Source organism: Amblyomma americanum, chromosome 1 (assembly GCF_052857255.1).
Source record: "Amblyomma americanum isolate KBUSLIRL-KWMA chromosome 1, ASM5285725v1, whole genome shotgun sequence".
NCBI classification, from domain to species: Eukaryota; Metazoa; Arthropoda; class Arachnida; order Ixodida; family Ixodidae; genus Amblyomma; species Amblyomma americanum.
In genome coordinates this window covers 249,036,867-249,052,873 of record NC_135497.1, presented here as the reverse complement: position 1 = coordinate 249,052,873, position 16,007 = coordinate 249,036,867, and the positions used below count along the sequence as shown (strand labels likewise).

Below are 16,007 nucleotides of genomic sequence, written 5' to 3'. Positions count from 1 at the left end.
CTGTCCCCGTCTCATCTCTCGTTGCTCGCCAGGGTCAGGACGGCAACGACCACTACGAGGTGAGGGCGCGAATGGCCATGCTGGAGAAACAGTTCAAGCTCGCCGAGAACATCTACCTCGAACAGGTACAGCCCCGCCAGCGCATTTCGTGAGCCTGCACCAACGTGCCGACAAAGGAGATGATGTCTGGGACCAAGTAGTTCGCTGCACTAATGCTGATTGCGATGGCACTGGATATAAGTACTTTTAATGATATCAGCCATGCAGTCAAGTAAGTGCGTGAGAAACGTGTTCCAGCTATTCAGCGAAGCGAGATATAACGCGAATGCGTGCGCTATGGCGGACAGCAGACCGCGCTCCAAGTGCATATCTGACTAGAGTTTCATTAACAGACGACAGCGTGTCACAAGCGTTAGTGGGAGCTTTCTCCCGACACGTGGAAAGTTTGTGAAAGAATGATCCTTAGTCTTCCAGCTGTCAAACTGCTGGCTCGTGCAAGTGAAAACGTGCGCAGATCACACTGCAAATAACTATCAGGCCTGGTGATGGTTCTCGCTCTGATAAAATGTCTTCGAGCCTCGTTGATACGGCAATATGTGTCTCTTTTTATCCCCTCGACGTGACTTCCACAGAACAAGGTTGAAGAGGCAATGGAGATGTACAAAAATATGCACAAGTGGGACGAGATGATCCAGCTTGCAGAATCGAGAGTAAGACAACGTCTTCGTTACCCCGGAGACGCGTCTGGCAACAAATTCTAATGACCGATTCCCGTGCCTTGCTTTAATTCAGAACTACCACAACGTCGACAAGCTGCGCGAGGACTACTTCGAATGGCTTCTTAGCAATGGCATGGAAGGGAGAGCCGCCGAGGTAAGCGCGTTCTTACCCTTTCGTTCAATATTTACGAAGATGTTGATTTTGATGGAAGCAACTGGACATGCCATCGAAAGATCCGAATAAAAGGTGCCCGCAGGGTTAGATTTGCGTGGGAAAATACTGCCACTTTTCGTGAAACTCATCGTTGTACCTCTGTCCGTCGAAAAAGGGCAAACAAGTTGGCCATGTCACCGAGTGTTATCAACGAACCGAGTAAAGAAAACGAAGAACACGGTGCAAAGTCTGTCCTACGCTTCTTTGCAAACCGTAATTTTCTGACATCAAGGAGTTAACCCCTGTTGGTCCACGCCTGAGCCGTCCTCCACAACGCAGCTGCTCGATGCGTGAACCATGGTTACGTACACGTGATATTTTGTCCTTCCTAGCTATCCGTAATGCGTACATATCGGCGCCTGTAACACGATGTGACCACCCGGCCTACGCTTCAAAACAAGCTCTTGGAATTACGCAAACAAAGCGTATATTTCCACATTCTGTGTCGTTTAGAAGGTGCTCAAGTCCAGGATTCTTGGACATGGATTTTAATCGTAGGACAAGTGTGGAATGTCGTAAAGTACTGTTATGAAAATAATGAAGGTAATGGTCCACTCTTCCGATGCGTAGCAAACACTTGGTTTTAAAGTTTGTCCATCGCTCGCATCGAGTAGTTACGACTGCCATTGAAAACAAATCGGGTACGTTTTTGGTGGTAGAAATAGCGTGAATAGAAAAAAAAATTCAAGCATGCCGAGTGGAGATCTTCAGATATATTTATTAACTTCCCTTTGAAAAATGCGCTTTCTGGGTTGGGTACGATGATGGACAACTCATTACGAGATATTTATCGCCGCTGGGAAGTGCATGGTATCGCTCTAAGGAAATTGAAACAGAATTGTTTTCTCTTCCTTGTTCTCGTTGTTCAGTGTGACGAAAAAAAGAGAAAAACTTCTAGAGTCTTCAGGCCTTGTGCGTTTTTTGCTTTCCCGACAGGCGCCTTTATGCACAGGTGTTTCATGTGGATAACATATTGTTTATTTTACACATGCACAAAAACCTTCAGCAGTGTTCTGAGCCATTTTCTCCTCGTCCTTAATCACCATTAAATAGACGATGTGGAGGACGCCTTTCCAGAATTACACGCGGACAGCGGTCACCATATCGGAACAGAAAGAGGTTTTTTTATAGCTATAGGAAGAATTGTGAAGTCACGAAAAAACAAAATCCGGAAAAATTCAGCGCGACGTCTAAGGTTTGCTTATTTTCTTTTAAGACTGCATTTCCTGAATAAAATACCTTTGCTCATTTCAGCTAAAGCTTGTTTTATTTCCTTCTGTGCCATGTTTTCCAATTAAGTTATCAACATGGTTCTCAGCTCTCGCGATTAACTAGCTCGCAGTTCCTCTCGGTCACATTTCGAGAGGGGGGGGGGGGGGGGGGATGCTAGAGGCCCGTGCACTGTGCGATGTCAGTGCACGTTAAAGAACCTCAGAACTCGAAATTACCGGAGCCCTCTACTACGGCGTTCCTCATAGCCTGAGTCGCTCCGGGATGTTAAACCCCATAAAACCAAACCAATCTTTACCAGCTTTGCTAATTCGAGGGTGGCAGCACAGCTCAGAAATAACGACTTTAATTCAGACGTAGCTGTGCACGTTCAGTTTTGGAAACCAAAAAAAGAATTAAATACGTAATGAAAAGTCGCAGGCAAAGTGCAAGGTATTATTTATAGCCCGAGTGATGAACACAAGCCGCCATGTGGCTACAGACAGCCTGAGAATACGCGCAGCTGGCATGCAAGACGAACGAGGGATCGGCAGTACTAAATGGCATTACCTCGCAGCTCAAGGAGAGGGAGGGCGACGCGGAGGAGGCGGTCTCCCTGTACCTGAAGTCGGGGCTGCCGGCCAAGGCCGCCCTGGTGCTTCGCTCGGTGCCGGGCCTGGTGCAGCAGCGGCACCTGGCGGACCGCGTTATCGCGGCACTAACCCAGTCCGAGCTGTACGAGCACGCCGGTGGACTGCACGAGCTGCTCGGCGAGCACGCCAAGGCTCTGCAGTGCTACCGCGCGGGACACCACTACGCCAAAGGTGCGTGGCTGCCGGCAGATGGACACCAGTGCGCGCAGGCACGACGCGGTTAGGAAGAGAAAAAAAACGACCGCCAAAAATATGGCTGCTGTCACCGATGAAGCTTAATTCCCGATACATCGGCACCTAAGTCAACGATGGATAGAAATTCTCAGCAGGGTTCCATGGCTCTTAAACGTGTGATTTAAGCGTGTATTACAGGACGCGAAAACGTCCTTTGAATACGCTTACAGCGCTACCCTTCATTATCAACGTCAGACGCGCTTCTTATTTATTTATTTGGGCAGGGCGACCAGTGATACAGAACTGGCGCTGCACTTGCGTAGTTTGACATAGGACGGCCTCATTCCTGAGCCCTTTGCCGCAATTTGCATCTCTGCACCAGGAATTAAGCTTCATTCGTGACCGTAGGGTTTAGACTATTTATTTATTTATTTATTTATTTATTTATTTATTTATTTATTTATTTATTTATTTATTTATTTATTTATTTATTTATTTATTTATTTATTTATTTATCAAGCAAGCAACGTGCCTTGAGGGAAGTAATTCGCACTACTTTCGTTCTTAACGCACTGGTTATGTGAGCTATACATAATTTTAAAACCTTAATGCACCAGTTTTGGAGGTATTCATTACGATACAAGCCTTACGCTTGACTAGGCGGTGTCTGGTTGTTTAGGCGACGGCGTGGAACGCTGGGAAAGTCAACATTAGGCAAATTTCATGCAGTTCATCATTATGTCACGCGAGCAGCTGCACGTTGCGTCGGTGGGTGATTTCTTTATTTCTAAGTTTTACGAACAAAATAAAGCTTCTCAGTGCGACGAATGTTATAATAATATCTTAAACAGTCTATTTTGCTAAGTATACAAGCATAACTGGAACCTAATTAAGTGTCCCTTTAATCTGAGCGCGGTATCAAATGGAAGAATACAGAAAGTTTAGGTCTCGCTCAGCTCGACTTTATATCCAAGGGGCACCGCAAAACAAGCGCCGCGTTGCTGTAAAGCTGAAGGGCGCGCCTCTTTGGTGCAAGTTTAGCTGCATACCATGCAGTTCATTGGGTGCGGCATCAGCGTTGCGTTTCTCGTGGACTGAACTCGCCTCCTGCTCCTTCTTCCGCACCTCGCGTGTTGGTCCTCCGGCGTTTTATAGTGCCGAAGGTTTCCGAACTGTGGAGGAGGTGACCCTGTGGCAGCAGCGGCCATCTATGCACTCGTTGTTCGAGGCACCGCTTTCAAGGGCTCACATTGGGCCTTTCCTCATGGCGTTAATCACAACATGTGCGGTGTTCTCTGGCCTGCCTACGTGGTGAACACCCGCAGACAAAATTTTCGAAGTCACAGGTTTTTTCAGAAATAAAAAACCACACTGCCTCTCGTGGTCGAGAGTAGACGTAAGCATTAAATGCTTTGCAGTTGCGGTGTAACACATTCTAGAGACTAAACCTCGTTGCCAGGCAACGTGTCGTCTCTGCTAAACACAACCATCCGCCCGCAACGTCGCTCCGGTGGCATACTGGCATGTCGCGAAGACTGCGGGTGTGCAGCTCGGGCTTCTAGACACAACGTAGGCATCTTCGCGCCGCGCTGCATGAAGGAAAAAAAAAAACTCAGGAGGGAACGCAACGCTACGCGGCCAGCCTTCGCAAGCAAGTGCTCGTGAAGCCGCTCAATAGCCCGCTTTTTGCTCTCCGAGTCAGTTCCTAATTTTTTAGGTGCGTTTTAGTGCGCGCGTCTGCTCTATTACGCGGGCGTCTTTTTTTTTTCTTTATTGCCTGACTTCGGCGACGACCACCATATACAAAAACAAAAGCTTTGCGCGGGCGTCTACAGCAAGGATGTTGACCTACTGTCAGTTTGCCATCACCGCACGCTGTCACGTGATGTGATCACAGGCAGACAGACTCCTTTTTACTTTTTCGCGCGCTGGCTTCGCCCATCGCGGGACCACGAAGACGCTGTTGTTGGCGCATGTACTGCTCTGGCGGGTGCGCAGCACGTAAGCACCAGGGGAAGAGGGAAAGGTTCGACAAAGTTCGTTTAGGTTCGCCTCCGTGTTCTCTCTCCGCTGTGGCGCCAAGGTCACCCGCGACGCGCCGACAACAAAAGCGAAAAACATTCAATGAATAAAAACTCGATATTGTCAACTTCTAGGCGCCAGAGATTAAAATTAAAACTGCTAGAGTGAACTTCGAAGTGTCAACTTTGCAATCCACCAATGCGGTTCAGGCTGATTCAGCTTTTTCGTGGCGGCCGTATCCGAGAAACTTTTGTCACTCGGTGTGGAGAAGCCACGCCTTGGGAAATAGCGAGGAGGGGGGGCTCTCAAGAACAATCATGTGGAGATTAGGCGCCCCTTGTCACTCAGCGCTCTCTCAGTGAAACCAGACAAGGCGCGCCTCACGCGCACTTAAAACCGCACTGGCTAATCTTCAATAACTATCGACCCGCGAATGCAACAAGACTGGCTGTAGCACTCCTGCAGGAGCAGTGCAATTTCTTGAGAGTCACTCGCAACATTCCTCTGTGCCATACACCGTACGTGCGTGCCCAGCGGCGGTTGGCGCTGTCAATGCGAACGAGGTGAACTGGTGACCGCTCTTTTCCAGCCGTGGACCTTTCTCGCCAGCGGAACCCCGGAGACGTCGTCGCCCTGGAGGAGGAATGGGGCGAATACCTCGTCTCGCAGAGGCAGCTGGACGCGGCCATCAACCACTTCATTGAGGCAGGGTGGGTGGTGGTGGTGCATTAATTGGCGTCTGCGAGAGTAGAAGGCGGATATGCTTAAAGGGCGTTAAGCAAAGATAGCTGTAACTCATATGAAAAATATCGCAACCAAATTTTTTCACTTACCCATACCTCTTGCACCATCTCTATCTGTGCCTGTTAGGGACTTCGATTAAACACCAATATTGTATAGCCGCGCCAATACCTTTTTTCCCTGCCTACAACTTTTTTGTGCGCGTTGTTTCGGCTCTCATGCACTAATGCTGCAATGTCAGCCGCGAGGAGAGTAATATTCTCAATCACAAATCCTCGATATGTGAGCGATGCACAAATACATTTATGCCATAAAAAATGAATGTTAATGAAAGAACAAACATCTGCAATTATGCATAGAAGGTAACCGCAGCAGCCATGCTCTAGATCCATTCACAAGTGGTTTGCAGCACTCTGGTAGGTTCATCCCTCTTTTCCAGTCAGAGCCGCAGGAACACGACAAATAGTCCCTCAAATATTTGAGCAAGGTTGCGACTATTTTTCGGCAGTAATTGAAAAGGTATAGTTCAGGCTGATGTTTTGGAAGTAGTCACAATTGAACTAGTTGGTACGTCATCGTCTCGTCTACTTACTGGTCCTTAGCTTTCGCGCTGTTTTATGCCAATTTAGAAAGCAGAGGGTGCGTTTCGTTCACTGGTTAAATTAGCTGAGAAAGTCCGCCCGAACACGGCACTGCGGAGGCCTGCTGCGAAGTGGTGCGCCGCTATTCGTAAAAATGGCGTCCGCCGAGTCTCCTGCGCGCAGCAGCTGTACTCCGGTGCTCTTTGCTTCCATATGGGATGATGACGCCAGTATTGGGATGATAGGCGCGGAGGAGCGTATTCATGCAGTGCGCTCCTTTTCTGATAGGCTCAGATCCCCGTAGCATCCACAGCGCTGCAAACAACTAGTGAGATGGAGTACAGAAATTCGCTGCACGTCCCGTTTTCAAGGTACGGATTATAGGAGGGTCACACTGGGGATCCTTCAGCGTCGGGTACTAATGGCGTCAACAGCAAGACGGCGAACAACGCGCGCGCACTCAAGGGACACTCGCAGCGTCTCATGCGAGCCGACTGGCGCAGGAAAACGGTGAAGGCGCTGGACGCAGCTATCAACGCGCGCCAGTGGAAGAAGGCGGTGCAGATCATCGAGGTGATCGACGACACGCCAGAGCTGAGTCAATACCAGAGCAAGCTGGCCCAGCACTTCCACGCGACTGGAGACCTCGAGGTCAGCCCCCCCCAACCTCTTCCTCCTCCCATTTTTTTTTCTTTTTTGCCTAGCGAAGACTTCTTGATTATGCGAAGTCTCTCGTGACTGCGCTGACTCACAAAAGTGAGTGCATCCAGCCGCCAGGACGCTAGAGGTGCAAGCTACTCAAGTTTGCTCTGTGATCAGGCTTGAAACGTCATTTCTAGAGAACAGGGGAGAGATATTTGCTCTCGCTGGAATTCTAATGGCCTTGGCTCTGCTGTTACGTCCCTGCGGCCGCAAGCAGACTTGACCGCCTCTAAGACTGTATTACGAGCAATGAGCCATGGACGTTGTAGGGATTAAACAAAGTAGTCTCGTTAAAAATTCATGGTCAGACATATAGGTGAGAAGGCCCACTGCAACTGCGCGCAATGTCCTCCAGCACGGGGTGGAGACGGTGGCTTCCGTGCAGAGAAAATAACGCATCTGGCCATTTCTGTAGTATCAAGGCTGTCACATTTGATCATCTTTAAGTGACTGAAGCTCAAACGAACGTGTCGGTACTATCTGCGGAACTAGAACAACAGTGGATAGGCATACATGACATAGGCCTTCTGACAGCAACCCGCATTAACTGTCTATTTACTCTACGTCACCAAAATGGCTTTTTTCCTTTCAAGTCCGACAATATTCGGTCAAGAATTGTGCATTAACGCGATAGCGTTAAGGCTACCATTCTACAGAAAATACGGCGTCGTCGGTCGTGTCGTCATCGGCGGCGACGTGAGCAAAAAAGTAGGTGGCTCACTTGCCACTTAGGTCACGTGACCTTGTGACGTAATCGCAACCAGCCCACCTTGGCAGGTGGCAGTAAAATTCATGATTGGTCGCGTGATCTTGCTCTTGGGGATCAATCCGCCCCTCATAAGCCCCGGCCATCGGTCACTGGATTTGAAATAGCCACCTGACGGGGCAGTGGCGCATCGCTTAACCGCTGCACCACTGCGGCAGTAGTGGCATGAGGACTCCCAGCGATCCTTGAATGTAAAGTAGAGAATACCTTTAGGGTGGAGCTTCAGTGCACCTGCCAGTTTATATATATATATATATATATATATATATATATATATATATATATATATATATATATATATATATATATATATATATATATATATATATATATATATATATATATATATATATATATATATATATATATATGAAGGGACCCAACAGTCACCGAAACCAAGATGCATAGGGGAATGTTTTTTTATGTGTTGTGCTTATCAGTGGGATATTATAGTACTTAGATTAATAAATCGCTTAAAGAAAATTACTTATAAAGCAGCAGAAAGAACAACCATGCCGTTGGTGGGATCCGAACCCACGACCTCCGAATATCGCGTCCGGTGCTCTTACCAACTGAGCTACGGCGACGGCTGTCCAATCTGCTGCTCTCGTGGGTATTTGTGTTCATTGGGTGTAAGCGAACCTTGAGAGTGTTCACCAGCGCCACCCTCGACCATAGCGGCGGACGTAGCACGTCCTGTAATACCGCGGGCGAGACGTGGAACGTCATCTAACGGCGAGGGCGGAAACTGTGCGAGAGCCCTCTTATGCTACCTATGGCATCAAGACTGCCAGAACCGAGATCCTCGTTCAGCTATTAGCAGATAAGTTAAAGGAAATGAGGGGCCCGTTTGACAAACTTATGAAGGGAGCCAACAGTCACCGAAACCAAGCTGCATAGGGGAATGTTTTATATATATATATATATATATATATATATATATATATATATATATATATATATATATATATATATATATATATATATATATATATATATATATATATATATATATATATATATATATATATATATATATATATATATATATATATATATATATATATATATATATATATATATATATATATATATATATATATATATATATATATATATATATATATATATATATATATGTTCGTTCTTCGTAGCCTCAAACCCCGAGAACAAAACACGCACCGATATTATCCACCGAAGTTCATTACTGGTTTTGCAAAGGGCATAGCCGCGAAGGATCAATTTTTCAGGTGGTGGCAATCAACTGGAGTTCTCATGCATGAGCAAGAAACGTTTCTTTGCGCTGCCCGCACGTGTGTCCTTGATCAGTGCATGGTAAACTTTTATTCAAGTAAACCTGCTTCGTGTTTTGTTCTTATTTTTGCCTTCTGCTGACGCTCAGTGCCTTTCCAGTTGATGCGATTGATGGCACTGATGCCTTACAGAGCTGCCTTCTCGGCGGCGTGGAAGGTACATGAGCAGAGTTCTCGCTCTGTGACATGGTGTTACCTCACGTTCCAGGCAGTCCGCTAAAAGAGGGATGCTCACCTTTGGTGATTCTCTCAGGCTGTCCAACGATTTCGTTTCAGATGGCAGAACACTTTTATGTGGAAGCGGGAAAGATAAAGGAGGCCATCGAAATGTACAACAGTGCCGGGAAATGGGAGAAGGCGCTCAAGGTGAGAGCCTTTAATAGCGTCATTGATTTTGCACTCAGAAAGGTAGCTAGCGCTGCGGGTCGCTGTTAGTGACAGTATGTGTCCTCCTGTGATTCGCTGAATTGCCTTCTACGTTTTGTCCTTCGAAAACGGCCTACTTCTTGTATGGCTATAGTCAGCGGCGAAAACCCCTGGTGCAGGTGCCATATCCATGCAAGCGAAGCGATTCAGCGAAAGCGCGTAGCAGCGCTGATATCACGCTGTTGCCGCTTTGTCCTGTCGCAAGGAATATGTGCAGCTGCTGCATGTAGTTCTTATTTTTAGCCATTCCGTTTTTTTCCGAAGAGAAGGTTCCTTTGCATTTTTCCTTCGACTGAGTGTCCGAGGAGCTGTGTGTCGCAATTCTGATGAACTGGAAAGAACCGTTAAGATGCTTCGTTCTAAACTCTACTGTTAGAAAATAATAACACCGCTATTTATGTACTGGAGAAATTTCTCCTGTGTAACCGTGTGCCAAATGATTTCTGGCGCACGCAGCTTGCAAAGCTTCATCTCAGGCCGGAGGATGTGACCAGCATGTACACGGAACAGGCCTCCGAACTCGAGAAGCAAGGGAAGCTCAAAGAAGCTGAAAAGTGAGTAACCCTTTCGCCAGGCGACGGAAGAGAAACTCTCGGGGGAAACGTGAGAGCGCAGTCAAAAGCTACAGTCTCCAGACAAGCAGGCATACGCAATAACTTATGTGCGTCACAGTGCGCTGTCAACGCGACTGGTGACGCCATCTGTGAGGTTACCGTGAAAGCCCTGATGGAGGAGTTTCGGGTGGTATTTACTGTGGTATATAGAAGCCGTATTTTTGGCTCTACATGTAGGTGTTAGCGTAGCTAACAGCATATGTCGCTGGTTAAGCCATCATGCTCAAGCCAACACGACGAAAATGACGCGGTCTGCCATTACGCCACATGAAAGTAGTGCAAGCGACAGCCGATGGCATCGCCGGAGGTTTTCACTATTTCTGGATTTTGTAAACAAATGAAACCTCTTGAGCCCAACCCATTGGTCTAGGATTTTCTAATGCAGCTTATTTTACAATTTACATCCATAAGCGCAATTACATCAATGTCCTCATAAACGTTCACTGCTGAGTTCTTGAGACGGCTCAATTTTTTTCTTCTCGCGCGTACGCCTCTGGACGTGCCGCTATTGTTCCTATTCCACCATGTTATGTCCTTGCAGGCTGTACCTATTCATCGAAGAGCCCGACTTGGCCATCGCAATGTATAAGAAGTGGCGTCAGTACGACAACATGATGCGTGTGGTGAAAGAGTTTCACCCTGACCTTCTTTCCGACACCCACATGCATCTGGCAAAGGTAGGCGACAGATCGCGCGTTTTGTACGCCTAGGCTTCTTTCGGATTTTTTTTGTCTTATTTTTGCGAGGTGGTACAAGGTATTGAGCCGTTCATGATTCACATAACAGAACGCGACATGAAGCTCCTGGTTGTCCCTAGCGTTTGGCGCAGTTTTTTTTTCTTATTCACAGAGTTGTTTGCTGAAGCAGCGAAAGACATCTTACAGATATTTTTCTGCCTTTAGGCTGCCTTGTTAGACTTCTTCGTACTTCTGTTGTACAATCCAGGGGCGATGTGCACGCAACTTTTATCAGGTGATGGCTGTTCGCGACTTACCTGCATCTTATCAACCGTGTCATGGTTGATATCGTTGATATCTCGCGCTTTTGCATAGGAAATGCGTGTAGCGCTCTCGTCCAAGGGTACTTTTGTTGATTTAGCCCGGTCTGCACCGAAAACAGAAAATGAACTACCGTAAGCTAACACGCACCAGGAGTGAGGCAGCTGAGCTTTAAACGTTTGTGCTAATTTTCTCTCTAGTTCTGTGCAGTTAGAAGTGGTAACCTTATCATAGGCGGGAAATAGTGTGTTACCAAAAGTTCTCTCTTTTCTTCCTCGATTGGTCTAGACTCTTGGCAAGTTTATCCGGTGAAATGGTTGCCACAATTTGATATGCACTTAGAGGGAATCACTCTCCAGTAACCCTCTGAACGCTATGAGGCGCCGCGAACGTATGCTTTAGTAGGCAAGTAACCAACGTGAAAAAAGAACTCGCTCAGAAACTCTTCGCAGCAAGAGCATAAATGTGTAATAGCATGCCAGAGGTATCCCTTTCACTATTTATTTTTGAAAGATACTGCGGCAACGTCACATTGTTGTTTTGCAATGAATGGGTTATTCACATGAATGCTTGTTGATTTTGCGGTCAGCACTTAAAACGAGACGCAGCCTTGACTGCATAAATTGACTGTGGCGAAAGGTACGTCTAGTAGCCTGTAACTAGTAGCGCCACGTAGTGCTCTTGAGCATTTTTCACTTAATCTAGTTATGAGACGAGACAGTGTTCATGAACATACTGAAGCTGCGTAGTAGTGTTTACAAGCGCAGTCATAAAATACAGTTATGACGTAAACATTCAGAAACAATTCAATCAAGAAACAGCGATTCATGGAACTTGGGCGTTTTCAGATTGGCACACAACGCTGCGAGGCGTTTCAGTCCTCACTGCGTTTGGAACAGAGACGCACTTTACTTTCTGGAATGTGCCCGAAAGAGGTGCTTTACTGTAACACGACGATAATTTTCATCGACACAGACCATAGAGCGTGCCAGACAGAGCAGTCGCGCTCGACTTAAGGCCGTTACCCCACCGGGTTACCTTGCTACCTCAACTGCTTTCGCACGGCCTCAGGAGATCTTCATTAATAACATCATCGCTGATGCCGCTGACACGCCAAACATCATCCTTAACATCATTACCGGCCCTCGCTGGCATCAAGGGGGCAGTGTAACACGTTGTCATGAAGTGGCATACTGCGGCCGTATATGCCGTGCAGATCTGTACCACCCAGTTTGACATTGCTCGGACTTCCACTAGTCGCCAGGCATGGATTTTCCACCGATGGCGAGGAACTTCGTGCATTGACCAGAGCCGGAGCAAACGACATCTGGGAAGATATTGGCAAATATGCTGAGATAGGTGGCCTCTACAAAGCAGTTGTAGATAGTGGGCTCGACCACCAAGACGTCCCCCCATGTATCTAATAGGTCCCTACTCTTCCCGTCCTTAACAACCCAATTTCCCAACAGATGCCCTCGAGCCTCGCTTTCCAAAAAGGCAGCTTATTCATTCATCGACATCGCTTGTGCTGAAAGCAAGTGAACCAACACGGAGAGCTACTGAGCGTTCATTCGAGAGAGCGACAGACAGACGGAATAACGAAAAGGCAGAGAGGTTAACTGGGCAATGGTCGGTTTTCTAACCACGCGTGAGGAGGGGATCAAGGAAGCGAGAGAAAGAGATAAGAGGAACGGGAGATCAGAACACAGCAGGGAAAGTGTACGCGGCGGCCATTGCTCCACCAGAACACAAACGACGCACGCAGAGAGTCTGTAGCCTGCAGCTCGGGCCTGTGTCCTTTAAGTATTTGAAGAGTGCCTTGATGGCTGTCTTCTCAGACAAAGGTTGATTTCGGCTTCCTTTAAGGCGCGAGACTGCTGAATGGAAAGTGTTCATCTCGTTCTGCAGCATGTCGCGTCACTTGCTGGAATTCAACATTAGTTCGTAGCGATTCGCGTAGGGCCTCTTCGCATTGTTTGCACAGCTATCGCTATCGGTGGACGGAAGTTTAGGCACTCATTGCCTGCAGGAGTTGGAGGGCGAGGGAAACTACCTGCAAGCGGAGGCTCATTACATAGCGGCGAGCGACTGGAAGGCAGCCGTCAACATGTACCGGGCGAACGACATGTGGGAGGAGGCGTACGCCGTGAGTAGCGTGCACAGTGTTCGCTTCTGTGAGGGGGGGGGGGGGGGGGGGGGGTCTTCTTCTAGCCGCCCCGATGACGACCACCGTGCAGACGTTTATCCCACCAATCGACCGCAGGTGGCAAAGAAGCACGGCGGCCCCGTGGCCTGCAAGCAGGTGGCCTACCTGTGGGCCAAAAGCCTCGGCGGCGACTCGGCCGTGCGGCTGCTCAGCAAACTGGGCCTGCTGGACAGCACCATTGACTACGCCGCCGAGAATTGGTGCGTATGCGTGCAACTAATATACACCTTTAGCGTACTGTGTACCATGTTACCATTACCAGAGTACCGGGAGCCCGCCCGGCTCCGTTGAGCACGCGCTCATTGGTCCCCATGTTGCAGGCGCACGTGCAGCTGCCTAGGGTGCCTCGTTCCCAGCGCCGCCGTTCAGTGTGGAGACAACTTCAACGGCGCCGCCATATTGAATCACACGAGGGCAACTGCGCTAGCGTTTGTAACCTGCGCCGTTCATGCTCTCGGCGCGCTTCAGAGTGGTTTGACTTGAACAGTCTTCTTCTGTATCGCACTGCACATCATTTAACTCATAATAGCCATTTTAACATCCGAGGGTGGAAGACGTAATTGTACAACTTAATTTTAGGGTCCCGAGTGGTCGAGGTTGGACAAATAGTGTGCCGTATGTTGGTATGAAAAACGCGCTATTATTTTAAAGATTCGTTGCCGAGAAGGTGCCTCCGCTCCTTGCGAGTGGAAGAACTTGTTTTCTTTCTTTTTCTAAGTGCTTTTTTATTTTTAAAGTCCTGCGTTTTAATAACAGCCGCGCGTCATCAGCCACTCGCGCGCTACTGTTGGTATCGCTTTCGTCGTGCGGGCTGTTTCCGTTTCTTGTGCTCGCAAAGACTGATGCCTGTCTGCTTTTTCATCTTTCAAAGTATAACTGCGAGTTGCTCGACTGTTTATTGAACACAGGGGGGCAGACGGGCGCTGGTATGTAAAAACGATGCCACCCTATACTACCAACGTTGCCACTCTGCCTGCGTTTTCTTTCTCGAGGCCCACGAAAACTGATTGCCCTTCGTTGGAGATAGGATAAAGGATTACTGCAAGTTTTTCACTCGTTTCATTTTTCTGGCAGGCGCAGAAACACCGTCCTAGTGCTCTTGCGTGCGCTCATATGCAGACTTCGCTTGCGCCATTAACATGCGCACCGGTTGCTCTGCTGCGATTCCTCATGTGGTGAAAGCCATTTTTCTGCATATATTTTTTCACTGTATTTATTTTATTCAAGCCCATCTGTACTCTTTAATAAACCGTTCATATAAACCTACGCAAAAAGGGTGAATTCGAGGTCACTAAGTAACTGCAGTAATTCTTAAAATTTTATATCCGAACTGAAAGTAATTGACTTTAAAAAGTCAGAAATGATTTAGCTTAAAAAACTGCAATTTTCAACGATATCTATGCGCGCAATTCCTATTTTGCTTGCAAAATTGGGTGATGATGGGTTAGGCTTTTGGAAGAATAACTGCTACCTAAAAACTGAGCTTCATTACTGCTTCAGCTTCATTACTGCTCCGTGTCCCCGGGGGAAACCAAAATAACGCCTTTAAGCGTTGACCAGCAGCACATTGGCACACAACAGCCCGTCGTGATGGTTCGGTAGACTTGACAAGCTCATCAGTCATGCGGTCGGACACTCTCCAAGAAGTAGAACCACCAGCGAATCATTCGCAGCCACTGTGCCTCGAACAAAGAAAGCGCAGCTGCTGTACTGAGCACTGCGCCCGCCCGTCGTGATTCAAAATCGCGTCGCAGCGAGAAATAGGCGGCGTGGTTGCGGTCAAAGGATGGCACCACACTGAACGGCAGCGCTGGCATCGAGGCACCCTGCAGCTGCCGGGCACCTGGCGCCATCTGGCGCCCTCAAGGCGATCTGCGCATGTGCATTGGCTGCGCGCGGGCTCCCGGTACTCCGGTACCGGTAATGGTAACACGGCACACGTTATGCTTAAGGTGTCTAGTGTCGCTGCGCACATGTGACAACCGCTTCTTGCATTTTTGGCAGCTAGCTCCTCCTCAACCTCATGAAATGGCCAATGAGTTCAACCTGTTACGGATATATGTAGTGATGATGATGAGAATTTTTTATGGCGCAGGGCATCTGTGGCCAAAGAGCGCCATGGCACAAGGTTGTTTCCTTCTACTCAAGGTAGGGTAAAAGGCCCATTTCCCGAGAATTTCATCCTAAAGAAGCCGAGCACCAGGCAGTGGGAAAGCTTGTGCCCATTGTATCGCCGATGGGCTCCCGGCGGCACTGGGGATCGAACCCCACACCTCCCGCATGCGAGGCGGATGCTCAGACGACTAGGCCACCGCTGCTGTGGATATATGTAGTGCCGATGTGTTTATTTGCCCACTGTGTATGACGCCCATATTGCTCTTTTTTTCTAGCACCTAAACATGGAAAGGTAGTGGTGTTCGTAATGCCATCGCAAATTTCTACTGCAAACCTATGAAACGGAGAGCCAAATATGAAAACGAAGTGTGGCTAGTTTGTGTTTTGGCTTGAAAAGTAATTGGGAAAGTTATTGGATATTTCGAAACGCAACAATAAGGACAGAGGAATACAACTTGTGTCGTCATCCTCTGTGCTCGTTGCGCTTCTAAATCCAATTAAGATTAAATTGTGCTTATTGGGTGGCGGTGTAATGCGCGAATGGTACGGAGACG

The 16,007-nt window shown here is 47.8% G+C and overlaps 1 protein-coding gene across 1 annotated transcript in view; it reads left to right on the top strand.

Annotated features, from left to right (window-relative positions):
• Oseg2 (intraflagellar transport protein Oseg2) overlaps window positions 1-16,007 on the top strand; it is a 68,023-nt gene that overhangs the window by 31,405 nt on the left and 20,611 nt on the right. The window contains exons 19-29 of the mRNA XM_077629399.1: window positions 33-125; window positions 633-710; window positions 793-873; window positions 2,720-2,966; window positions 5,581-5,701; window positions 6,817-6,964; window positions 9,371-9,460; window positions 9,977-10,074; window positions 10,676-10,811; window positions 13,162-13,278; window positions 13,396-13,538. Of these exons, the coding sequence (XP_077485525.1) occupies window positions 33-125; window positions 633-710; window positions 793-873; window positions 2,720-2,966; window positions 5,581-5,701; window positions 6,817-6,964; window positions 9,371-9,460; window positions 9,977-10,074; window positions 10,676-10,811; window positions 13,162-13,278; window positions 13,396-13,538 (1,352 nt within the window). The remainder of the gene's footprint in view (window positions 1-32; window positions 126-632; window positions 711-792; window positions 874-2,719; window positions 2,967-5,580; window positions 5,702-6,816; window positions 6,965-9,370; window positions 9,461-9,976; window positions 10,075-10,675; window positions 10,812-13,161; window positions 13,279-13,395; window positions 13,539-16,007) is intronic.